Source organism: Gossypium hirsutum, chromosome D05 (assembly GCF_007990345.1).
Source record: "Gossypium hirsutum isolate 1008001.06 chromosome D05, Gossypium_hirsutum_v2.1, whole genome shotgun sequence".
Classification (NCBI taxonomy): Eukaryota; Viridiplantae; Streptophyta; class Magnoliopsida; order Malvales; family Malvaceae; genus Gossypium; species Gossypium hirsutum.
In genome coordinates, this window is record NC_053441.1 from 29147780 (window position 1) to 29174434 (window position 26655).

The following is a 26655-nucleotide window of genomic DNA, read 5'->3' on the forward strand; positions in this document are numbered from 1 at the left end:
TATAGACCAAGCTTTTCATCACCCATTACTTAATTATATTTCAAAACATTACAAACACATATATATTGGAACCTTTCTTCATAATAAACTCAAGTAATAAGCAAATACCTAAGTGAGCTAATCATAAGCCACTTATATATATCTTTGCTTCATACCGAAATCATATACTAAAAACTCTACATAACATATACCATGATCGAAAATGCATAAACCTAAACATCATTAACAATCCACAATCAAAACACATCCGTATATCAATATTACTACACATATATATCATGACCAAAATTACTTAAACATTAGAACATTAGCATTAAGATTGAGCCATTTTTGCAAGGCTAAATATATACAAATTTGAAAACCAACCAAGACAAATGCTAGCCTATACATGCCATATGTTCAAAGTTTGAAGCTTTTAAAATACTGAAATAACGTTCGATAGTGTGACGGATTTCCTTGACGATCTCCAAGCTCGTAACTCTCTTCCAAAATCTATAAAACACTGAAAGAACACACAAAGTAAGCTTAGAAAGCTTAGTAAGTTATAAGCAAATAAATTATTTCAATAACATACATAATTCAATTTAACAAGGCCAATCAAGCAAATCTTTAGCACATATACATTTATCATGCTTTCAAATTCATATAATCATGTAAGTACTTTACTTACGTTTACTTTCATGAACATTTAAACCTTATACGTACCTGAGTTATTTAACTTAAATTCACATTCGGTCTCATCTTGACATTGCCTATTGAACCGTTCCGAATCAATAAAGATACTTGGATAGTTCATAAAGTTCGTACAATGCCAACGTATTAGATGTGGTCTTACATGTAATCAAATATCGATGCAACTGTCCCAGATAGGGTCTTACACGAAAGTCTCAAATCAATGCCAACGTCCCAGACGTGGTCTTACATGAAAGTCTCAAATCGATGCTAACGTCCTAGACGTAGTCTTACACAAAATCTCATACCGGAATCCTATGTCATGACATATGTATCCTAACTATTCCTATGGTTTGTACGGGGCTTTTGGATGTCGTAATTCGATCGATTCGAGCTCGATACAAGTCACACCATGCTTATAACAATTTGACAATATGTAAAATATATATACATTCCAATTCGGAATATTTAAAACATATACATTCAAAGTTTACAACATTTATTTACTTATGAACTTACCTTGTACGGAGACGAACAGATCGGAATGGCTATTCGACAACTTTCAACTTCCCCCGATCCAAATTCAATTTCTTTCTCTCTTGATCTAAATTAATTCAAATTTGACTTGTTTAATAACATATTCACTCAAATTCATTTAAAAATACATAATTTGAGCATTTTGCACTTTAGTCCTTTAACATTTAATATTTTCTCAATTTAGTCCATATTTTAAAATAACACAAAATATTCAAAATTTCACTAAACCAATGTTAGGCCGAATTCTCCTTAGGTCCCTACCAGCCCATTTATTTCATTTATTTCACATTTTGACCCCTAAGTTTACAAATTTCACAATTTAATCTTTAATACACATTTTTATCAAAAATTACTTAATTAAACATAATAATCTAACAACATATATTTATTTTTCATCATCAAACACAAAAATCATCAAGCTATCAATAATGGTAAATCTCAAATTCATCATCTAATCAGAAAATTCAAGCATGGGCTAGCTAAAACACGAAGCAACGATCTCAAAAACGTAAAAATTATCAAAAATCGAACAAAATTCATACCTCAAATTTAACTTCAAAGTGCCAAACCCTTAAACAAAGTAAATGGCTTCGTTTTTTTCTTACATTAGGCCATAAAAGATGAACACCCACTAACTTATTGATTTGTTTTATTTATTTCTTATTAATATACCATTTATTATTTTAACCTTAATGAAGTCTTAATAAAAATCACTTAAATCATGGACATAAATTTCCACTAACCTTATAATGACATATAAACCTTTTAAGGACTTCCCGTAAATCAAATCATAACAAATTAGCATATTAACAATGAGAATGCCACTTTTACTTTTTATACAATTTAGCCCTTTTCACAAATTAAGCACACAAACGGATAAATTAAATCACGAAAATTTCATACATGTCAATTCACATACTATAAGCACGAAAAATAATATTAAAATATTTTTTGACTCAGATTTGTGGTCCCGAAACCACTGTCTGACTAGGGTCTAAATCGGGTTGTTACATTCTCCGCATTATGGGAATGATGTTGCTGTCCATATCATCCCAAAAGTGATCTTTTCATCTTGTACAAAGACGACTACTTTGTATGTTTTGGGAAGGTTGCACAGTCGGTTCGCTAACTTACTGCATCAGTGGTTGTTGAGCCCAAGAGACAAAATGGCGTGGCATTCACCATTGAGAAATGATGATCTAGTGTAAGGCGGTCCCACAAAAGTGACGGTTAGTTAGAGTCAAGTTCCTTTAAATAATAAGGCTAAAATCTAAGTGGAGCTAGCGGTCGTAGGCATTCTCTTCCACTATAACTAGCTTATTTTGTCATGATAATAATCACCTAAAAGCCTAGGATTGAACCCAAGGGGGATCGAGATAACCGGAGGCTAGAATCCCTCAATCGAAAAACATCTTTTTCTCAATACTGTTTATTTTTACAATTATGATTTCAATTTATTTAATTTCGACTCATCCACATTTTTAATTTTGTTTTATTTTATTTTTTTCCCAAGTACGCTGTTTTTCTTGGGCACGACTATGCCCAGGTTTTCGAAGAATAAGAAGTTGTAGCAATCTAGTCCCTGAGGATTTAACCTTACTTCCCTTATATCTTTTCGTTATTTCATAGGGATAGGTTATTTTTGGTGCTTTCAACGACACACCAGAAACTAATTATCAATCTTGATTGTTTGCTTGCTCGAGTTTTGAAAGCTAAATACTATCCGTAGGGAGAATTTATGAGTGCAAGATTAGGGTCTTACCCTTATTTTACCTAGGGAAACATTTGGGGTGCCTAAAGCCTTTTAGAAAAAGGCTTGAGATGGAGAATTTGAAACGGAAAGCTGGTGAACCTTTGGAATGACATATGGATTCCAAAACCTAGAAACAACATAATAGAAAATTAGAACATTGATATAATATTTACTATAGTAGCAAATTTGATAAACAATGAAATATTTTTAATGGAAAGAGGATGTGATCAGAGATTTACTCCAAGAACATCAAGTTGAAAGTGTTCTAGGCATCAACTGGTAAATTCTATGCAAAAGGATGAAGTAGTGTGGAGATGAGACAGTTTCGGAGTGTACACAGTGAAAGGGGGTACAAATGGCTCGTTACAAAGGGGCAAAGCTCTCAAAGACACAACAATACAACTCAAACAAATGATAGAAGCCATTATTTTACAAAGATATGGCAACTCAAAATACCCAGCAAAATTAAGATTAACCTATGAAGAATTACAAACAACTATCTACCACTATTAGTAAATCTAGTGCGTAGAAGATTAAAGTTGAAGCACTCTGTCCAGTTTGTAATGAGGTTGACGAAACGGTTGCACATCTTTTCCGGGACTGTAAATTCACAAGGTAGGTACTTGACGAAATTGGTTTAACACCCTCTAGTAACGACATGTAACAAGATTGGAAAGAATGGTTAGTGTAAGTTTTCAATAATAATAGTTCAGAATAGTGCACGAAGTTGGCTATTACCCTCTGGGCTATATGGTACAACTAGAATAGAGTTTACCATGAAGGCATCAGGGAAATAATACAAGATGTGGTGGGTTTCATTATAGCATATAGAACAGAAAGCAATCAACTGGAAACATTTTTAGAAATTAATACCAATACAGAAGGGAAGCACTGGGTGCCCTCAGAAGAAGGTTAGGTTAAAGTAAACTTTGACGCTTCCTATTTAAATCAATTGAAAAAAGTAGTAGCAGGCATTATTATTAGAAATGAAGCAGGTGTGGCCATGGGCTCATGCATTTACCAGTGGGATAATGTGAGCGACCCGGCCACTGCTGAAACCATCGCTTGTTTGCGGGCAGTAAACTTTGCAGAAGACTTGGGATCTAGAGAAGTCGGTATCGAAGGAGACGCCTTAACAGTGATTAAAAAATCAAATTAGAGGAAAAATGATAGATTGATTATTGGCAGTATCGGAAATGAAATAAAACGCAAAACTCCAAGGTTTAATCACTTATCTTTTAGGCATATCTCCCGAGAAGCAAATGCTGTGGCGCACGAACTAGCAGTTTGGGGGCGACACTTTGACTCACCATGATACTGGGTGGAGGAAATCCCCCTGATTTAGATTACCTCCTAAATTTTGACAGATGAGGTGGGTATGGTTCTTGGGTAGAAAGATTTTGTGAACTAAGATCGGAAGAAAGGAAGGAAGCAAAGACTCTGACAACACTCAGTGTGTGTGGGACTGGTGGTTTCTGTGGAAGATAAAACAGATCGATGGGAAGGTGACCAGACTCTCACATGTTCATCATCTGATGCATTAAGAAATGGATTTTTAGGAAGGGGCTAAAGGTGACCAAACTCTCACATCTTCATCATCTGATGCATTAGTTTGGATGGACGGTGTGTTTACCTCCGGTGAGGTTAAAAATAGCAGTGGCGATGAGATTAGTTACTGTTGCGGTGAGATTGGATATTGTAGCAGTGAGATTAGAAACAATGGTGGAGTGTGTGTTTGGATTCAAACGCAGCTGTAGCGGTGATATGAGAATAAAAAATGATTATTAATGACATCAGATTAGAATACATATATAATAGAAGTTTTTAAATTATTTTACTTTTATAAAATTATTAAAATATGTGAATTTATAAATTAATTTAATAAAATATTAAAATGTATCTTCCAATATTTTATTATAAATATTTTAATAAATTATATAATCAATTTAAATTATTTAATAGATAAAATGATAATTATTTTTAATTTTTTATAGTTAAATATTCTTTTATAACAATGATAAATATTATTTTTATAAATAGTAACATTATACTTGGATCAAATTTTGAAGTATCTAAACGGATGATTTTTAATAAAAAATATAGTAACATAAGACATAACAAGTTTTAGTATTACTAGAAATTAGGTTATGATATAAAATGTTTTTATAAATATGGATTCATTAAACTATGAATCTAAAAAAGTGCCTAAGTGAGACAATGATGTCAAACGGATTACGGGTTATATAAACAATCCGACAATTTGAACGTTTGATGGAATCGGCTAGCATTGAATACGGGAGATGAGTAGAAAACAACCTTGGGGATGGAATTTTAAAGAGATCAGGATTAGAATTTTCCTTGTAAAGATCAACATCAAAAAATGAAATCAGTTGATGTGAATTTGCAGAGTTCAAAGGGGTATTTTAGAGCGTATAAGAATGGCGGTTGACAATTGTAAACACCAAAGCTTTGAGCCAAGTGGTGCCAGCTTTGGGCTTAGAGACAACAATGATATCTTCATCAAGAGCTTGGAAATATTTCTGAAATGAGATTATGGATGAAGTGGGAACATGCCGAGAAGGGATCCAAAAGCCTTGGAATTGGGTTAAACCTAGCGCATATGCATAAGATGGCGCAGCAGAAAGTGAGATATCTGGGGAGAATGATCCCAGGCTACTTTCCGTGATCTCCATAATATTGTAATTCCAATGATTCAGAACAATCAATATATGTAATATTCTTGCTCAAAAATCACAGGTGTTGTAATAAATGGGTGTTTTTTATATCTATTTATTAGTTTAATTACGTCTTCCAATGGTTAAATAACTGGAAAACACAACACTATTGAAGATTAGTTTATTAGCATTTGGGGTTTTGTGGAAGTTTTGGTGGAGGCGCAATTAAGTCATTGACTTTGGATCACTACAAAATTGATTATTTTATAACACTCGAATATCATAATAAATTAATGACTACGTCTGAGGCATTAATTTTCTTTTTAATTTAAGGTCATCTTTAATAAATTATTTTTGTTGAGATCTCAATCAAATTGTTTACAATACCTTTGATTGAGACGAATAGCTAATCTATTCAGGGTTGATTCATTACGGTTGCAATAGTTATTCAGAGCTCACCCTTAAGAATAGCATATTCAATACCACAAGGAATAGCCTCAAAAAATTTATTCCCGAAATACCCACGATACCATCGTTCACAAAACTCAAATTTTAACAAAATACCAAACCAAAAATAATCCATAATTGAAAAATACGACAAACCACAAAATTTCATATAAATCAAAATTCAAATAAAAAATAATCCATAATTTCTCTCTCCCAACATTTTGGTTATGCATTTAAAAAAAGTTTTGGATGCTCAAAAATTACAAAAGTGAAAGAGGAGAAAAGGAGGTAGAAGATATAAACAAACCGGAGCATTTGGAGTGGCAGCCAACATGGATTTAATTGGATTTTTGTCAATTTCTTTTGTAGATTTATACTGTTTTGGTGATTTTTAGAGAAAAAATAATTGAAAAAAATGATTTATTGAGATTGAAGTTGGCAACTTTTTTGGGTAAGATTATGGCGATCAACAATGGTGGTCATGATGGCTGGAGGTGGAGGACTCATCAGAAACTGGAGAGAAGTTAAAATTTTTTTTTGGGGGGGGGGGGGTTTTCTACGTTTAGTAGAGAGAAAATGAATCAGTTGAGAAAGGGGAAAAATCTAGAGAGACTGATTAAAAAAGGCTTTTACTTATATATTTTCAAAAATATAAATTTTCAATAAATTATATTTAAAATTATTTTCAATGAAAATCTAAAAATAATTTTTTCGAACTTATCTACAAATATTTTAAATAATATTAAATATGATTTATATTATATTTGATATAAAGTAAATAACATATAGAAAATTTACTTTAGTAAATTATTATTCACGTCTAATATCTTTTATTAAATAATTTATATTTATTATAAATATTTAATAATAATTTTTTTACTGATATTAAACTAATTATATTAAATATGATTAAATTATTTTTATTATTTTTCATTAAATTATATTTAATAATAATCCTATTAAACTTTAATAACAATAATTATTTATTTAAAAAAATTTTACTAAGGGCACTCTAGTCATTTAAGTCTCTTTCTTTATGTTATTACAACATTTATTCCATTCAACCAAACACAAGAATACTAGTAGAGCTCTATTTCATTCCATTGAACCAGACAATTAAATTACTGATTATAATTCTATTTCATTACAGCCCTATTTCATTCACCTCAACTAAACGTGATGTCAATTCGGTTAATTTACTGATTTCAAACCAAATTAATCGATAATTGTAATTCCAAAAAATCATTAACCAATCCCCGATCAAACTAAATTCGGTCACTGACCAATTAACCGATTTTGATTGATTCAGTCGGTTAATTCAATTTTAATCGAACTGTGAGCACTCTTAATTTCATCTTTAAAAATTATTTTGGCTGAAAAAAAAAATCAAAAGCGCTTGAGTATATGTCAATGGTATAACCTTTTTAAAATAATATTGATTAATCCCTTAAAATTAGTACAACATTGAATAAATTAAATACATGAGATAAACCCAAATATGCAAAATCAACATAATATGAATAAATGAATATATCAAAATATACTTAATAAAAGCTAATGAAATAGTTCTGCCGCTCCTTTCATCGCGAAAAATATATATATATTAATAAATAATTCTAAAAATAAAAACAAGTCTGAAATGTAGAAAAACAAACTCTCTAAGATAATTTTAATCCTAATTAATCTTTTAACTGCATAATTTTACTTCTTTCATATATTTTTATAAAATTACTATTTTAATGATTTAACCGTCATATTTTATATTTCATATTTCATTGTATAGATTATACATGTCAAGTTTGATGTAAATTAAAAATTTCTAATTATTTATTTTATATAAAAAACTTTCAACTGTTCAATAAATGATAATATATACAAAAAAAATTTAGATTGATATAATGATAGAGAATTAGATTAGCTTGAAATTTACATGCATTAAAAGTAAAATTATATCAATAAATTCAATAGTTGAATCTTTAAATTATTAATCGTTCAAAATATGTAAGTCGCAAATAATTTTAAATTTTAAAATGCTTATAGGCCACTTTTTAATTTCATGATAAATTCACTTTTTAACTTATATTTTAACATTTTAGACATGTGTTACACTTACATATAAAATAATCAATAAAATACCAAAATTACTACCATCCATATTCAAAATTAATTAGAATAAACCATAAAAATGTGTGGGTTAAGCACCGTATCACCAACCCTTCTTCATTTCTTCCCAATTTTCTCTCCTCTATACTCACTCGCCTCACGTCCTCAAAAGGAAACTCATGTACATTAACATTATTTAATTGATCTGACCCTTAATCCACACCGACTCAAATATGAAATTATAAAAATATTTTTAAAATATATTTGTATATTTACTCAGCCATTCGAAAGAAAGTTGATAAAAACATTACATAAATACACGAGCAAACAAAAGAAACGTCCAGCTCTAAAGCTCATATCTCAACGTGTAAGGAGGCTTGAAATCTTGGTAAAATGTTGGGATTAATGGGTGATGAATGTTTTAATTCATAATTATAAATTATCCAATTGGTACAACAATTATTTCGTAATTATATAAATTCACGGAATGCATCCTAGTTATAAAATTATTTAATTTCAAGCTCAATTCAATTCCAACATAAGTTATGTGATGAATCCATGTATAAATTAGTTATATACCAAATTCTGTCACAAACATGTAGAATTGTCCATGACTCTACCATTTACGAAATTTCAAATCTTTGCTTAGGTTTGAATTTGAATATTTTCTACTCATAGATGATAAATATAATTAAAAAATATTGCTACATATTATATACTTTTGAGTTAAATTCAACAAAAATACTATTTTTAATTGTTAAATAATAATTAGTTAAATTAAATTAACTTATTAAAAGGTTTAACTAAAACATGATTTAAGTGAAATGGGTCTACCAGATTAGACGGATAGTCTAACCTTCCGATTGGTTTACCTACACACATTTAGGTATGTATGAGAGATAGACTATCGGTTCACCAACTTTATTAAAAAAATTCAAGGTGAAAATATAATTTTATTACAGCAAACAAAAGGTAGAGATAACAAGTTTACAGAGAAAGGAAATATTGAACATAACATAAACAAATATTATTAGCAACTTACTTGAAAGTTAAACCAGATCCACTTAATTTCTCTTCCAAAATATTACTTAAACGTTCTACAGCAGTAGGAGAGAGATGATTAACATAATCACCCACTTTCCCACTCCTAAAAAATAACTTATTATTAGGTATTATAGATCCTGGGTTCTTCCCAGTTTTGTTGACTTCCAAATCTTTCAAATTGTTGAAACTGCAAAAGTCAACAATTTGATTAACCATACCTGTTTTCTCTTCTTCGATAGAGAAAGGAAATCCTAAGAATGCAGCCAATCTCTTTGTTTGAGCCACTGGATCTTCCTTCAGCTCTTCATATCTCAAGAACAATACATTCGATGGCTTCTCCAAGCTCATGTTCCAGTACCCTAAAGCATGGTCCCAAAAGGGTCCATACCCTTCTTCACCTCTACAAAACATCTCAAAATGGTCTTCCACTGACCGATCATCCATAAATCTAAGAAAGTGCCAAAGTGAGACAATGATGTCAAATGGATTACGGATTATGTAAACAATCCGACAATTTGAACGTTTGATGGAATCGGCTAACATTGGATACGGGAGATGAGTAGAAAACAACCTTGGAGAGGATATTGTAGAGAGATCAGGATTAGGGTTTTTTTTGTAAAGATGGATATCCAAATAAGGAACCAGTAGATGAGGATTTGTAGAGTTCAAGGGGGTGTTTGAGAACGTATAATGATGGCGGTTGACGATGGAAAACACCAAAGCTTTCAGCCAAGTGGTGCCAGATTTGGGCTTAGATACAACAATGATATCATCATCAAGAGCCTGGAAATTTTTCTGAAATGCGATTATGGATGAAGTGGGAACACTCCGAGAAGGGATCCAAAAGCCTTGGAATTGGGTTAAACCTAGATCATCTGCATTAGATGCTGCAGCAGAAGGTGTTCCCAGGCTACTTTCCTTGCTCTCCATAATATTGTAATTGCAATGATTTAGAACAATCAGTATAATATATATACTATTCTTGCTCAAAAATCACAGGTGCTGTAATAATGGTTTTTTTTTATATCTATTTATTAGTGTAATTACGTCTTCTAATGGTTAAATAACTGAAAACAACAACATTTTTGAAGATTAGTTTATTAGTATTTGGGTTGTTGCGGAGTCACGGGTTTTAAAAATGTTTCATACTCATGACAAGAATCGAACTCTTAATCAATGGTTAATGTATGAAAGACTATTACCATCTCATCTAACTATCGTAGTTACTAATTCATTGACTTTGCATCACTATAAATTTGATTATTTTATTCTATCATAATCAATTAATGACTATGTCTCAAATGATTGAGGCTTTAATTTTCTTTTTAATTTAAGTTTATCTTTAATAAAATATTTTTGCTCAACAAAAAAAATTATCTCAGTCAAATGCTTCATTGTTTAAGTACTCAAATTCTTAATAATATCACTCTATAATCTTATTTTACCTCTCGACAAAATTTTAAAAAATAATCTAAAAAACCCAATATCTAACATGTTGATGGTCTCAAATAATGAGAGCTTTTTTTTGTCTTTTCAATTTCACGTGAAAAAGGATTTGTGAAAGTTACGAAAGATGGTTAATAAAAAAAGCCTGCTTTAATTTCACGTGTTTTTGTCTCAATTTCACGTGTTGAAGGAAAACTCACGAAAGATGGTGAATAAAGAAAGGCCTGCTTTAATTTCACGCGTTTTTGTCTTTTTCTTTTTGTCTCAATTTCACGTGTTGAAGGAAAAGTTACGAAAGATGGTGAATAAAAAAAAGCCTGTTTTAATTTCCTAAACAACATTTTTCAAGTCTTTCTTCCAGGTTTTAAATACTATTTATATCGATGTTTAGGCCACTTTATCTTTACTGTATTGTGGAGGGTACTAGAAGTTAGATTGTATTTTACTCCTTATTAAATATGTAATAGCCATTTTGCCTGTGACCCATATGACCCAAACCTAACCAATCCAAAAATAAAAATAAAATACCCCAACCCATTACAATTAAATTAGCCCAACTAATAACAGCCCAATAGCTCACAAGACTTAAAAATTTTTAGCCAAACCCTAAGTCCCCTAGCGCCGCAAGCTTCCATGCATGGCCTCGTCGTCTGCCACACCTCCAACGCACGCCTCTGCCACTGCGTCTGACACCTCGACCGCCTCTACCATTGCTACCTGTAAGGAAAGGTGAACACGCAACAACCAAGAAGCCAAGCACAAGCAGACAACAGAAACAAACAAAAATGGTAGAATAGAGAGTTGTTCAAATCGGCTATAAAGGCGAGATCAGATCCTTGTATTTTTTTTACGCACATTAGAAATCAAAACAGCAAAAAATACAAGTTCGAAAAGGTTAAACCTTCACTGTTTTTATTCATTTTATTTCATTTTTTTTATCTTTTTCTTTTTACAACTTCATTTTAATAAGAAAAATATAGAGATAATAACAAAAAAGAAGGGGGAGCGCACCTGAATCGCTCTGTAGCTCCGTCGACGGATGTCCTCTCACCGTCGTCGGAATCGGGTTTAAAAATGGGGTGCAAGGCTCTTCGTCTCCTCCAGTCGAAGCCCGACCTCATAGCCCACCTAGAACCGGGTTTTAAAAGCCCTTCATCACGCTTCGTCGGTCGTCGGTTTAGTGGCGGTGCGCCGGACGATGAACGGCGGAGGGAATCCCAACCGCCGGAAGGTATGGGGAGGGTATTTGAGAGGGTTCTGCAGATTTTTTCTAATGGGGGGAATAAATGAACAAAAAAATAAAAAGAGGGCCTAATTGGGGAGCTGAAACGGCAATGTTTTGGAACCCACCCCAGACGCAAAACAACGTCGTTTTGGGGGGGGGGGAATCTGCATGTTTGGTTCTTTGGGGTTATTTTGCGGATAGTCTCTGCATTTTTCGTGCTTTTAATCCAGTCCATTTTTTACTTTCTTTCCTTTTTAATTTATCCGCATAATTTGTTTCTTATTTCGTTCAGACCCATGTCAAAACGCACAGCATAAGGGACTTCGGGCATTTATTCTTTCGCCCCTTGATACTTTCAGCATGTGACGAATCAGTCCCTTGCTCCATCTTTCAATTTTTGATTATCCCCTTTAATTTCATTCTGATTTCAATCACGCCCACTGTTCCTAGGCTATTTATTTTTGAACTTCCCTATATTATTTATTTCCGAAACTGTTTTATTTTATACATTTAAAAAATATATACATATATTATCTCCTCTCATTTCTGGTTTTATTAGTATTTTCAAATTCCTTTACTTATTTATTTTAAACTTTTATAGGATATTGTAAAAAAGGTTTCTTAGCTATTTATCTTAGGTGCTATATATATATATTATCTTATCTTATGTTAAAATGTTTTGTATTTAAAACTGTTTTGTATTTTTTTTACTTTACTATTTATTTTAACTTATTTATTATCCATTTCAAGATTTTTATATATTCCTTATTTTATGCTTTCATACGTACATACATGTTATTATTTATTTTAAAATTTCTCATATATAATATTTTTAAATTGTTTCGCATATAGTTGTTTTTTTTTTACTTTTTTATATTATTTATTCAAGACTCATTTATTATTATTTTAAATTTGCTCTACATTTTATTTATTTTAATTTGCTCTATACCACTCATTTTTGAAACTATTATATATGTTATTTAATTTATTCATCTTTGATTATTAATCCTAGTATTCAAATAATGTTTGAGTGTGTATTGCCATTGTGTGTACCATAATTAGTTTACTCGTATTTTCATATTATTTTCATACATTTGTGTAATTATCCATGTATCATTATTCCATGTTTATTATTATATTGTTATTTCACGTCATCATATTGTAAATTAAACTCCGACATAGTCATCCAACTTAGGTTACTTTATTTTATTCCAAACAAAATTAATGCTTACCTTCAAATAGATTACCCGCTATTATTCGGAATGGAATTTTGCTAAATAAGGCAATATTTTACATTTTGGAATTTCGAGAAATTGTACCCTAACTTACTGGGTTTCGATTTTCTCGTTAAAACTAAATAGCAAAATATCCTTTTAAATTTCCAAACACATAAAATTTCAAAAATAAAGGTAATATTCTATATTTAGAAAATTCGAGAAATCGTAACCTAACTTACTGGGCTTCGATTTTTCTCGTTGATTCTAAGTAACCGAATATTCTTTTAAAATTAAAATAAATGAAGTTTAAATAAAAAGTGAAATGCAAATTTACTCTCAAAATATGAGATGTTGGGTCCTAACTTACTGGGTGTGATGTCTTGTTACTTCGAGATAAGGAGGTATTTTTCATTTTTTATTTAATTAAAGCATTTTAAAATCAACATTAATAAAAGAGGATCGTATTTTAAATCTTTTCAAACTTTCAGCTTTCGACATGAAGACATTAAATAATCAACTAAGGTACCAATTTTGGGCGTATCGAGGGTGCTAACCATTCCTCGTGTGTAACTGACTCCTGAACCCGTTTTCTAAATTTCGTAGGCCAAAATTGTTGTTTTGATAAAATCAAATCGTTTATTAAAAACAACTACTTTTTAAGGTGATCCGATCACACCTCATCAAAAAGGATTGGTGGTGACTCCCGTTTTTATTTTTATTTTTAAAATCTAAGTCGACCCCGTTTTATCAAAAAAAATAGTGTCAACAAAATAAAGAGAGTAATTATGTTCTTATATGTTAGATTAAAGAGGAAATTGATCTTTCCTTTTACAATTCTATCCATTTTTACCGTTAAGCGATAATGTAGTTGACAGAGCAAGTAAGCAACGACACATGGTGTGACATATATACCTCATGCTGACTTGACATTTTATCACATCAATAATTATTTAAAAGATAGAAATTGTAAAAATAAATTTTTTTTAGTAAAACGTTTTAAACACTATGTATATGATCAACTTGGATTTTTCAAATAATTATTAAAAGTTATAGAAAATTTTTAAAAATTATTAAAATTTTTTAAAATTAAAATAAATATTCAAATTTCAAATTAATTATCATCACCATGTTAAAATTTATTTAAATATCTAATAATTATTTTTGAAATGAAAAGAAAACTACAAAACTAATGTGAAAATCTGTGAAAATATGTTACAAATTTAGAAAAAAAAGAACATTTAAGGGAATACAATCAAAGTAAATGGCGTGAAATATAAATATTTCTTATTGAAAAACAAAAAGTTATAGATTCTATTATTTCGGATTTGTGGTTTGACGAGTGCTATTTTAATTTTGGTTATATGTCATAATTCTTAATAATTTTCAAATAACTTTATAATTATTTGGAAAAACATGTTTGAGATGAATCTACATAAAGAGTTGTCCACTTTTAAATGAAATAGTTATTTTCTGTCTAGATTTATCCTGGACGTGTTTATTCAAATAATAATTAAAAAAACTATTTACTTTTAAGATGTTTTAAAAATGTTTGTTGACATAACACATTACGTGTCACTATCTACTTGTTTTGTTAGTCACGCCATCAGTTAACGGTAGAATGAATTTTTAACGAAAAGATCAGTTTATTGTTTGATCTAATGTACATAAATTAATTTGTTATTTTCTTAATAGAATGAGCAAAATGCAATCCAACTCTTAACGTAGGTCCTCCATAATATATTTTCCCAATTTTTACTTAATTATTGTCATATGTGTAATCTGTAAGGTAGATGGATACAACATTACTTTAATTCACACAATATAACATCCGCGGGCTCAAAAAAGAAATACTTGTTTAATCATTCGGACTCAAATAGAATAGATCTAAATTGTAAAATAATTTATTTCAAGCTCAATCTAATTTCAATATAACTTAAGACATCATCTAAGCAAAGCAAGAATATTCTTGTTAACTGGAGTTGTAATGCCAAATTCATCGCATACATATAGAATTGTCCATAACTCTGTCATTGATGGAATTTCCAATCTTTGCTTGAGTTTGAATCTCTATAATTTATATATTTTGTTCATAAATGATAAATATAAATATAATTTATTTTTATATATTATGCTTTTGATTTAAATTCAATTAAAATATTTTTTTAATTATTAAGTAATAATTATTGATTAAGTCTTAACTCGATTGGTATGAACATTGTTGCTAATGTAGAAGAACATAGGTTCGAATGCGTTGAAGCGTATTGTTCTCCTATTTATAAGTCGACCCGAACGACTTATAAAGCCCTAGGGAATATTTCAAATTTTTGGGCCCACATGGCCACAGTTTATTCGATCAATTCCGCGGGGCGTCTATTTTCTCCAAGATTGATCTCCGTTCTGGCTATCATTAGCCCAAGGTTAAAAAGACTGATGTGTACAAAGTTGCTTTCAGGACCTGTTATGGACATTATGAGTTCCTGGTTATGCCTTTCGGGTTGACAAGTGCTCCGGCTTCATTCATGGATTTAATGAATCGAGTGTTCCAACCGTATTTGGATCAGTTTGTTTTAGTCCTTATCGATGTCATATTGATTTATTCCAAGACTGAATCTGAGCATGATGAACACTTTTGTACGGTCTTCAGATACTCTGAGAAAAACAACTGTATGCTAAGTTTAGCAAATGTGAATTTTGGTTGCAAGAAGTCTCCTTTCTGGGGCATGTGGTGACTACTGGGGGGATCTGAGTCGATCCCAAGAAAATTGAGGTTGTAGTTGAGTGGAAACAGCTGAAAAATGTGATTGAACTTCAGAGTTTCCTAGGTTTGGCGAGTTACTACTGAAGGTTTGTCGAGGGATTTTCCCTGATTGCATTACCTCTGACGAAGCTACTACGTAAGAACACCCTGCTTGTATAGTCTGATGAGTAGTAGTTAGAAGCTCAAATTCGTCCTGACACAAGCTCCAATTTTGGTTCAGCCTGAATTGGGTTGGGAGTTTGTAGTCCAGCCCAAACCTCGTTCATGTTTGCAAAAGATTAACCCAAACTCATTTTAGGTCCTACCCATATTTTAACCAGGTCTAATTTTTTGCCCAAACCCATTTTTCGAGCCTAATATTTTTGCCTAAACCCTTCCAAAATTCGGGTAGGCCTTTGGCCTGGGCGGGTAACCTGATTCGTGAACAGGTCTACTTCAAAGTAATTATAACAAAATGTAATTATTAAAATAATGAAAATTTTAATTATAATTAATTATAATTTCTTTCCAATATAAAGAATTCTAATTTTTTTGTCACATAAATTTAAGGTGGTTACTTGAATAGTAAATGTGATTTGCCCTATTTTTATCGCTTAATTTTTTTCATTTTAATCACTTCCCATTAATATAATTGTTCAGATTAATTATTCTACCATTTTTTTACTATAAATAAAAATCATTTGCCTCAGTGTTCTTCTTTTGAAGTAGAACTGTGAGATATTCTTGACGAACTCCTCATTTTTGTTAAATAAAGGATACAGACAGGCCACAGTTTAAACAAATAATGCCGATGTGACCATGGCCTTGTCAAATAAAGAGATGGAAGATGCAAGTATTACAATTCTTCAACAGGTTCAAAGGATCATGTGTTCTGAAGGACTGTGGAGGATTAGAGTGGTCTCTAGAGAAACAAATGTGATTGCAGACTGTTTAGCAAAGGTTTGTCTTGCATGGAAGTCGAGTTTACAAATATTTGATATGCCTCCTAATGAGGTTTTAGAGGATCTTCAACTAGATAAAGTCCATGGAGTGATTGAGTATTTGATATGATGTAATTTTTTTTTTTACTTTTCACCAAAAAAAAGATTATTTGCCCCTTATATATGCCCTTTTAGTGCCCTTCCAATCATATCGTTCCATGTGTCATTAGATACTTAACCAAAAGGTGAGGTGGCTTCAGAAAATGGTATAATAACAAATTTATCTCAACTTTTATGTATTGTGTCAATTTAGTCATAATTTTTAAAAAAAATTAACCCTCACCATTACATATTATCTCGGTTCTAATTCTAAAAATATATAATACATAAATATTTTTATAAAAATAATAAATTTAAAAATATATAAAAAAATACACTGTATTTTATTAATCTAATTTTTTATACATTTTACAAATAAATTTTCAACCCCTTAATTTTTTTAAAAAAAATACCTTAGAACTCTGTACACTTCTCTTTTTAGCGTTGCTGCTGCTTAATGCTCGAGCACCAGCATCAATGCTATCGCTAATTGGGAAGGCAACCATTTCTTTTGAACTCGCTCCAAAAGATCGTCACTGCCTATGCCATTGGTTCTCACCGCCTTTAACCACCCATGGAGGGATTAGACTATAGCGTCTCCTTGTGGTAGTCTTCCTCCTAACCGATTCTAATTCTCGAATGAAGCTTGGTTTTGAGGAAACCAGAAAATCCCTTGTTATCTTATTTTCTTTTCTCCTTTAGTTTTTCTTTGGGGTCTCCTAACTCCTTTCTATCCCTAGCTTTGGGGTTTAGGGACCGGGATGCTCACAAAATGGGAGCTAGGCAAGTGGGTTTGGATTATTCACAAGTGTCGCGTATATGTAAAATTAATATACTATGAAACATTATTTAAGTTTTTGAACTGGGATAAGAGGGTATGGAGGAATTCATTTTAAGGTTCAAGAACGAAAATATTAAATACAGTTCAGAGCAAAGCAAGTTAAATGAATATAAATAAAACTAGAATGAGAAAAAAATCACTTAAATCTTGTTTGCCATATATATGTGTAAGTGTCATGGGTCAGTTGACTATTGTATAAATAGTGTCATATGGAGATCTTCATATTAAATGGGTTCCTTTGACCCACTTGAATTGGTCCTATTCGAAAAATAAGTGACGAAGTCAATTTACTTAAAGCCTTAGTGGCCCAGCAAGCACTTATGGAAAATTAGAACTACCATGCACTACACCAAAACATGCTTTTAGTGCCGGAAAAAATGCCGCTAAAGATGGCGTCGCTAACTTTAGCGGCGTTTATAGAAAAAAAGCCGCTAAAGACCAAGACATTTAGCGACGCTTTTCTCACAAACACTGTTAAAGACCAAGACCTTTAGCGGCGCTTATTCCACAATGCCGCTAAAGACCAAGACCTTTAGCGGCGCCTTTTACCACAAACGCCGCTAAAGATCAAGACCTTTAGCGACGCGTCTATTACAAACGCCGCTATAAGATTGACTTTTAGCGACGCTTTTTTAGAAACGCCGCTAAAAACATAACTTTAAAAAAAATTAATTAAATAATATTTATTTCTATAATAAATATTATATTATGTTTTATTTTTGAAATTTAAACTTTAAACTATATAATTTTAAGGATAAAAAAATTAATTAAATTAAATTTTCCATTAAAATTTTAACTTTAAAGGTAAATATAAAATTTAATGAATTTAAATTTAGAATTAAAGTATTATGTTTAAATAAATGAGCAATCTACCTCACAACTCATCTAATCTATATTAACTCGGCCAAATATAAAAAAAGCTACAAAACACGTAATAATTAACAATCATGATTAAAGAAGCTAGTACGCAAGGTAGCTACAAAACCCTGCTTCTATGACACCTAATTGAAATTCCGAGTAAGATAAACGACCATGGAATGCAACATTAAACAACACTCCACTTAAAGAAGTGCTTAGCCTTGGCTTTTCCAGCTTGAAGAGATTGAATCCTCCACTACACCTTCAATATCTAAAGGATGCAAAACCAAATGATCAGATAAACCAACAAACTTGGTAAACAACAGAGATGTTAAAAATAAAAAATATATATAGCCATTAAGGCTCAAAAAATAAATATAACAAACAATTATGTGCAGCTTTAGTAGCAGGTTGAACCATACTAACAAACAATCTCAATCATAGCTCTTCCATTTGTCCCAAATAGGCATTCTTTCTAATGATTGTCTAAACTATTCAATTTTTTAACAAGAAACAATAGTATTAATTTGCAAAAACCAGAACAGAAACATGCTGATAAAGGCCATATGTATTAAACTAAAGATTATATTCGGAAAAAAAAGCATACAATTCAAAAATAAAACAAGAATTATATTTAGAATCCACCATGATAAATCTATTTTCTATGATAATAGGCAAAGAAGTATATGTTCTTTAATTTAATTAGTAAAAATTAAAAAACTTAACACATGGCTGCAGATGTAACTAACAATTATCAGTGAAACTATTATTTAAACCTTAAGTTCAAGGACTAGGTTGCAATGAGGATAAAAGTTGGGTGATGGTGGTCTATTTGACCCAGTATACAGCATCTGGTCATAACAATATATGATGTTAAAACAACCCCGTTTTATACTTGACAGCAAAAATAGTCATCACTGCACATGAAAGCTTATTTGATGTAAAAATCTGATGGCAAAGACTTATAAATTGCTTGTCAAACTTGCAGTTTCTTGAAATATGAGTTTCTAGTTAAGTAAAAGAAGCATGCAACAATCATTTAATTTTTATATGGCAATAAGATCAGTTAAAAAACTTCCACACTGTATTTGAACATGAGTATCTAACTTAATAGAAATAAGCAACATAACACAACCATTCATCAGAAACAACCATTCATCAAACTTAGCAGGTAATATATTAAGTTTAGAATTGGATGGTTTAAAACATCAAGGTCAGCACCTTTGTCAAATGCATTAAAGCACATCTACACAAAAAAATAACAATAGAGCTCAAATTAGATAAGTTTGGACAAATGATCAATGATTGATCAATTAGATAAATGATCTAAACCAACTAGCAGCTAAAGGGTTCAAGTTGAGTACTTCCATTTTTTAACAAAAAGGCTATAAACATTATATGCATCTAAAGTTTCACAAAGATCAAATAAAACAAGCTTATAGCTTTCTCAAGAGAAATACAAAGGGTTAGTAAAGCCAGAAAAGAAATGAGGGGTCTACCATGATGCATCTGAGTAGGAAACATGTGAAGCATATGGTTGTCACATAACCAACCTGCCCAATCCAAAAAGAAACTAAGTGATTATCCTGAATCATGGTACATCAACAGAGCACCAAAGTTACTCAACAGTTAACTACTAAAAATCTATTAAGAACACCAAAAAGACTTACCTGCAAAGAACATTTTAGATAGAATGACTAAAACTATAATATAACCCGCAAAACGCACCCTCCTTGTTGGCCATCATTGTTGCTTTCTACATCCCATAGCCTCTGGAATACACATTTCCAAACCTGAAATTGCAAATGTAAACCTTTAAATTAGAATTTTCCAAGGAAACAAAAATATTAGAGTTCATACCACAGAAAAAGAAGTGTAGGTTTAGAATTACCAGATTTGACCATTATCAACACCGTTTAGACCAATTTTACGACCACAGTCAGCAATCCAAACGTTTTGACATAGATAACCATCAGCATCCCTGATTTGGGCTATAAATGCATGGACTCCTTGATTGCTTCTGTTGATATTTAGCGGTGAAAACACGATTGCATGTGTTGCATGCTATAGAGCAAAGCAACGGTAGAAGCATACGATGTCAGCATATAGGCAAAACCAGGGAAATGACAATAAAAACAATTGAATAAAAATTTCATATGTGCAACAGAAGCTAAAAAGACAGAACAGAAAGAAATGGTATTTGGTTCTAAGAGAAGCATACATTGGCTGCCTCACCAATCCAAAACTTTTGAGCTGATTCACATGGAGTATTAATCACAAACTCCTGTGTATTTGAATCATATGTTGTTACTGTTTCAACTTCGCGAACCTAAAAGCAATATACCGGAATAAATCAGGGAAATGAAAGAGTAGAAGGTTCTATAAAGAATTCAGATTAAAGCTCGACTCAGACATACATTACTTCCATGCCCCAACTCAGACATGGCAAAGCAACCCTTGACGACGTGAGTTTCTGTGTCCCTCAGCCACTTGTCATGATGGTGTTTGGTACCGAAAACTTGGACGGCACCGCCCTTGGAAACATCAAATTATACATTTCGAAAGCTAATAAAAAAGTAGAACAAGCTTTGAAATAAACAGGAAAGGGATAGCATACCACAAGAAGAAGTGAACTGCGAGCATAGTTCCCATGGAATGATCGAAGATACCAAAAACCTCAAAGCTAGCGAACTTCTTCAACTCAATCTCTTCACCTTGCTCCGTTAACCATCCTTTGAACTCCCTTATGTCGAACAAGTAGTCGATGCGCTTCAACATTATCTCTCTTTGCTGCTCCATGGGCTGGTTATAGTTAGGCAATACGAACACCTTCCCCCCTCACTCTGGGGTTGAACAACTTGCTCTGGCTCATCATCCCAAAAAGTCGGTCCCTTACCTCCAAGTGGTGCCCGTCGATTAGCCGCCCAACCTACTAAATAGGGTAGAAAATGCCCTTCAAAAACGACAAAGTAAAAAAATATCTGAAATTCGAGAGAATTGATTCTAGTATCCATTTGAGAGTTTTAAGACAAAGAACAAACAAGAACTGGCTTGGCTTCAGTTGGGAAGAAACACAGAGTTGAATAAGCTTTTGGGTTTCTTTCTTGGATGTGGGAAATTAGGGATTTTAGGGGGGAAAGTTTTTGTCGCGTTTTTTTATAAAAACGCCGCTATTTCTCAAAAAAAGCCACAAAAATTATTTCGTTTGGAATAAAAGGACACTGTTTTGCTATGCTAAAAGGGCGCTATTTTTTTAAAGTAAAATTATTTTTGTGGCGTTTTTTATAAAAATGCTGCTATTGCTTATCTTTTGCGGTGTTTTTCATAAAAACGCCGCAAAAAATTATTTCATTTGGAATAAAACAACACTGTTTTGCTATGCTAAAAGGGTGCTATTTTTTTAAAGTAAAATTATTTTTTGTGGCGTTTTTTATAAAAACGCCGCTATTGCTTGCCTTTTGCGGCGTTTTTCATAAAAACGGCACAAAAAATTATTTCATTTAGAATAAAATGACACTGTTTTGCTATGCAAAAAATCTTTTATTTTGTCTGTTAAAAATTATTAGTTAAGTGATTTTATAAAACATTTATTATTTTTTTTATAAATTGAATTTTTATAAAAAAATCAAGTACTCTCAAAATAAATATCGTATATTTTAATAAGAAAAAAAATGATTAAATGGCTGTAATTAATTATTAAGTTAGAATTATCCAATGTGAGCAATTAACCTCTCGCATATCAAATTTCTATTAAAGATTGAGACGTTAATCATGATTTTATATTATTCATTTCCGATCTAATCTCCATTTTATTAGAGATATTTCTTTAACTAAAAGATAATTATTTTGCTAGATGTTCGATGTGGAATGATTTTAGTTTTTGTATTTTATTTTTATTTGTTACAATTTGGTCCTATATATCCAAAATAGATAGTTACCTATCCGTATCAATTTGTTACATTTTTTTACTAATTTTTTAAATCTAATATTTAAATATATCAAATGGTTTAGATTAATAATCTTTACAATTTATTATTATCTCTTTTACAATTATATAATAACTTATTTAATATATAAATTAAAAAAATACTAATTAATCTAAACCTTAAACCCTGACCCGACCCTAAATCTCTAAACCATAAATCACTAACTCTTAACCCCAAACCCCAAACCCATAAACACTAACCCCTAAACCTTATTGAATATATAAATTAAAAAACACTAATTAATCTAAATCCTAAACCCTAACCGACCCCAAATCCCTAACCCCTAAACTTTATTTAATATATAAATTAAAACACACTAATTAATCTAAACCCTAAATTCTAACCTAACACCGAATCCATAAACCTTAAATCCCTAACTCTTAACCTTTAACCCCTAACCCATAAACCTTAAATCACAACCCTTAAATCAGAATCCCTAATCTATAATCCCTAATTCCATAATCTATAAACCTTAAAATTGTAACTCTTAAACCGGCCTTAAATCCTAAATTAACCATATATACTCTAAACCATATATATTAAACCCTAAACTATAATGATAATTAAATTAAATATTTTAAAATTAATACTATCGTATCTTTTACAATTATATTTGAAATTATTTAATATATAAATTAAAAATCAATCAATTATGTACCCAAAAATTTTAAAATTATTTTAAATAATAGTATTTTAATTTCTCCATTTTTAACAAATATTTTTCTATATTTTTTTATTTCAAATTATTTTTACGTGTCATTATTTCAAATTTATCCATTTTAACAAATATTCAATTAAAAATAAAATGAATTTTAATTAATATAAATAAACAAATTAAATAGTAAATTGACAAGCTAAAATGTTTTTGCGGCGCTTTTAAAAAACACCGCTAAAGCCCCGAGCATTAGCGGCACTTTTTCAAAAACGCTGCTAAAGATCTGAGCATTAGCGGTGCTTTTTCAAAAACGCCGCTAAAGATCTGAGCATTCGCGGCGCTTTTTCAAAAACGCCGCTAAAGATCTGGGCATTCGCGACGCTTTTTCAAAAACGCTGCTAAAGATCTGAGCATTAGCGGCGCTTTTTTAAAGAACGCCGCTAAAGCCCCGAAAGGTAGAAAACGATGCCGTTGGGCTTAGGATTTGTTGCGGCGTTTTTCTAATGCTCATTTTTAGCGGCGCTTTCCTGAAAGCGCCGCAAATGATCGATCTTTAGCGGTGTTTTACGTAATGTGCCGCTAATGATCGATTTTTAGCGGCGTTTTTTTGTCAAAACGCCGCTAAAAATGCAGCTAAAAGCCTGTTTTGGTGTAGTGATGGTAAATAGGAAAAGTCATCTTAAAATATTTGTAATCTAATAAGATTTGATTTTGTAATATTGGGAATTATGTAAATCCCTTAATTATAGATATGCTTCAATCTTGTTCATTGATATAAAGATAGTTGTACCGTTGGATTTAGGGGAGTTCAACTATAAATAGAGGGTCTCCTCCTCATTTGTAATAACCTATTGTATCATATTCTTTGAGTTAAAAACATATTGAGAGCATTTATTCAAACAACATGCTTTGCTTTTCTGTAACTATTATGTTCTTTCGAGCTTTTTTTTTTGTCTTTGAGTTTTTTTTTATTTTATAATTCGATGCCTTGGAGAAGTTCTATGAGAATTCTTACTTTGCAAGAGTTAAGCTGATTTAAGCGCATTTAAAGCGAAGAAATTATTTAAGACCACACGAATTACGAGATAAAAAATCTAACCTCGTGACATAAATATGAAGTTGATTTTTCTAAATTTTGGATAATTACAAATACAATATACTCAGAAATATAATTATATATTCAAACAATTACAACTTAAATTTAATTATTTATGAAATTAAAAATTTCCACTAAAAGCATATTGAATACAAATCCATAAAAAATATTATTCATATACAGTGAGTGGTTTCTAACTCTTAGTAACCCAAATGATCCAATTAAACTCGCCAAAACCACCCTTTATTTTGCTTTAGACGCATGCCTTTGTTCTCTGGGCTTTTAACTTTCGTACATTGCTCTTTTTCTTTTTATTACCTCGTTTTATAAAAAAGGATTATTATTCTATACATAGTTAATAGAGTGAAAATTTTTTTTATAAGCAAGTCTGGATATAGTTATTAAAATTATAATAAATAGTTGAAAAAGACACTTAACATTTTCTTAAATCCGTTTATGAATTTTTTTTATTCTATTGACAATAAAAAGAATAATTGCTCTTATAAAAATTCATTTTTTTAATTTATAATTATCTCTTTTAAGAATATCATTTTTAAATCTTCGTATGTTGATTTGAGTTTTTTATTTTTTTATAAGTGAAGGTGATCCGTCGAATGGGTAATTTTAGTAAATGTTTACTTTGCTTCATTTCACTTTACTTTATTTTCTTAAATTTATGATTTTACTGCTTAGTAAAACAGAGTAATTCAAGATATGGTAATTATAATATATTAATAAATTCTTAAGGTATGAATTTTATAAAAAATTACGGAAGTTTGTATTGAATTTAAATAACAAATTTAAATATTCGTATTATTATATGAGGTGAATTAAAGTAAATTTGAATAATAAATATTATATTTAAATATGCTTGAATTCTTTATAAAATTTATGATTTTTCTAAAAAGAGAAAGTAAATAGGGACCGGAATGGAGGGAGACGGAAGGGGATGTTAAATACACCACTGTTTCATTGCACTATAGATGTATAATTTTGACATTTCTATGGATGTTGGTTGTATCCATCTCACATTACCCTACTCTATTCCATTTCAATTTAATTTTTGTAATTTATTGTTAATATTTTTCATCTTTTTTAAGGTAAGTAAATATTGTAACATAAATTTTTAAAAAAAAAAACCTAAAATGTATGAGTTTTTTTTATAACACAACATTATATTTTTACCCTTTTAATAGTTATATATACAATGATAAAATGATAATTTCATATTGTGGTCATGATGGGGCAAAACAAATAATTATGTCTATTAATAAAAAAAATCCATTTCACTTCATCTCTCATCTACTTTTTTGAAAAAATGAAAAATCAGCTTCATTTTAAATAAAATGATTTAAAATTAATGGAGTAATTGAGATTTTGTGACTAATAACAAATCCAATTTAAAATATTTGAAAAACATATTATATTATATATCGGATATTGAATTATTTCGATTATAATTTGATTGAAGAAAACTCATACTACAATAATTGCAAAAGAGAAGTAAATTATGTTTCCACAAAATATTTGTATCACGTAATCAACCATTGATTAAAAGGTATACAAACATGTTGGTGGAATTCAAATTTTTTGGTAACCTTTTTTATTTGCTTTTGGCTATCCAATAGTGTAAGAAGAAGGGCACTCCAGGATCTTTTTTTTTTTACTATTATTTTAATATTTCATCTTTTGTTCGTGTACGCAATTAGTATACTAATTTAGTTTTATTTGAATACCTTTATAATTGATTTAATTTTTTTTCATATATTTTAAATTTATTCAAATTTTTGGATGTGTGAAAAAAAAAACAAAACAAAATCATTTGATGCATTGTTAGCGAAGTTAAAACATTTCACAAATAGAGGTAAAATACTATCATGTGTTTTTCGGATAGAAAGGAGGTTGTCGTTAACACTTCCCTTTCGAATTCAGATATTAGTAACAAAAAGAGATTTGTTCTCAGGGAGGCAAGGAATGCCTAGGAAGTTGGACAAAAGTTGGGGTTTAGTGTTAGATGTGACGAGTGGGATGTTGTTGATGAAATAATAAAGTTAGAAGGTTTGTAGTTTAGGGTGCCTGAGGGACAGATGGGTGTCAGGCTGAACTAAGAAGATTTGTTGTTGAGTGGTTCATGGTTTTCTTTTACTGTTGTGTTTTTTTCTATGTGGTGGAAGGTATGAGGACTTTGTAGTGGACTATAAGGGGATTGTTTTCAAACGTTAAGAAATACTATAATAGAAGAGTTATGTGTATAGCAATAGTAGATAAGTGTTTTATTCAGGTATCATAGTTAAACTTGGTTGCGGTCGATATTTTTAGGTAC

General features: G+C 30.7%; 3 protein-coding genes and 1 long non-coding RNA gene across 10 annotated transcripts; all 4 read right to left on the minus strand.

Moving 5' to 3' along the window:
• Positions 1 to 288: 288 nt before the first annotated feature.
• LOC107904790 (uncharacterized) lies at positions 289 to 4553 on the minus strand. 2 transcript variants are annotated; one of them, XR_001686345.2, is made up of 5 exons: positions 3984 to 4553; positions 3202 to 3609; positions 2972 to 3089; positions 1192 to 1276; positions 289 to 502 (listed from the first exon to the last, which is right to left on the minus strand). It is a non-coding gene; the product is annotated as an uncharacterized lncRNA (long non-coding RNA). The 2 variants fall into 2 exon arrangements; XR_001686344.2 differs by lacking the exon at positions 3202 to 3609 and having other exon boundaries at positions 3984 to 4549.
• A 4567-nt stretch (positions 4554 to 9120) lies between these two features.
• On the minus strand, positions 9121 to 10232 carry LOC107904787 (cytosolic sulfotransferase 15). Its single transcript, XM_016831275.2, has one exon. It carries the CDS (start codon positions 10159 to 10161, stop codon positions 9226 to 9228), a length of 936 nt encoding a protein of 311 aa, XP_016686764.1. The 5' UTR covers positions 10162 to 10232; the 3' UTR covers positions 9121 to 9225.
• Positions 10233 to 11101: 869 nt separating this feature from the next.
• LOC107903091 (uncharacterized) lies at positions 11102 to 12237 on the minus strand. The gene is made up of 2 exons (XM_016829146.2): positions 11689 to 12237; positions 11102 to 11394 (listed from the first exon to the last, which is right to left on the minus strand). The coding sequence occupies exons 1-2, from the start codon at positions 12135 to 12137 to the stop codon at positions 11391 to 11393; spliced, it is 453 nt and encodes a 150-aa protein (XP_016684635.1). The 5' UTR covers positions 12138 to 12237; the 3' UTR covers positions 11102 to 11390.
• Positions 12238 to 18568: 6331 nt separating this feature from the next.
• On the minus strand, positions 18569 to 21731 carry LOC107904785 (acyl-coenzyme A oxidase 3, peroxisomal). 6 transcript variants are annotated; one of them, XR_005914189.1, is made up of 7 exons: positions 21213 to 21731; positions 21013 to 21113; positions 20831 to 20924; positions 20487 to 20659; positions 20266 to 20388; positions 20095 to 20148; positions 18569 to 18866 (listed from the first exon to the last, which is right to left on the minus strand). XR_005914189.1 is itself a non-coding variant. In XM_016831274.2 (5 exons), the coding sequence occupies exons 2-5, from the start codon at positions 21037 to 21039 to the stop codon at positions 20352 to 20354; spliced, it is 345 nt and encodes a 114-aa protein (XP_016686763.1). In that variant the 5' UTR covers positions 21040 to 21129; positions 21213 to 21724; the 3' UTR covers positions 20157 to 20351. The 6 variants fall into 6 exon arrangements, 1 of the variants encoding a protein (XP_016686763.1); XR_001686334.2 differs by having other exon boundaries at positions 21013 to 21129; positions 21213 to 21729; XR_001686333.2 differs by having other exon boundaries at positions 20817 to 20924; positions 21213 to 21726.
• Between the last annotated feature and the right edge of the window lie 4924 nt (positions 21732 to 26655).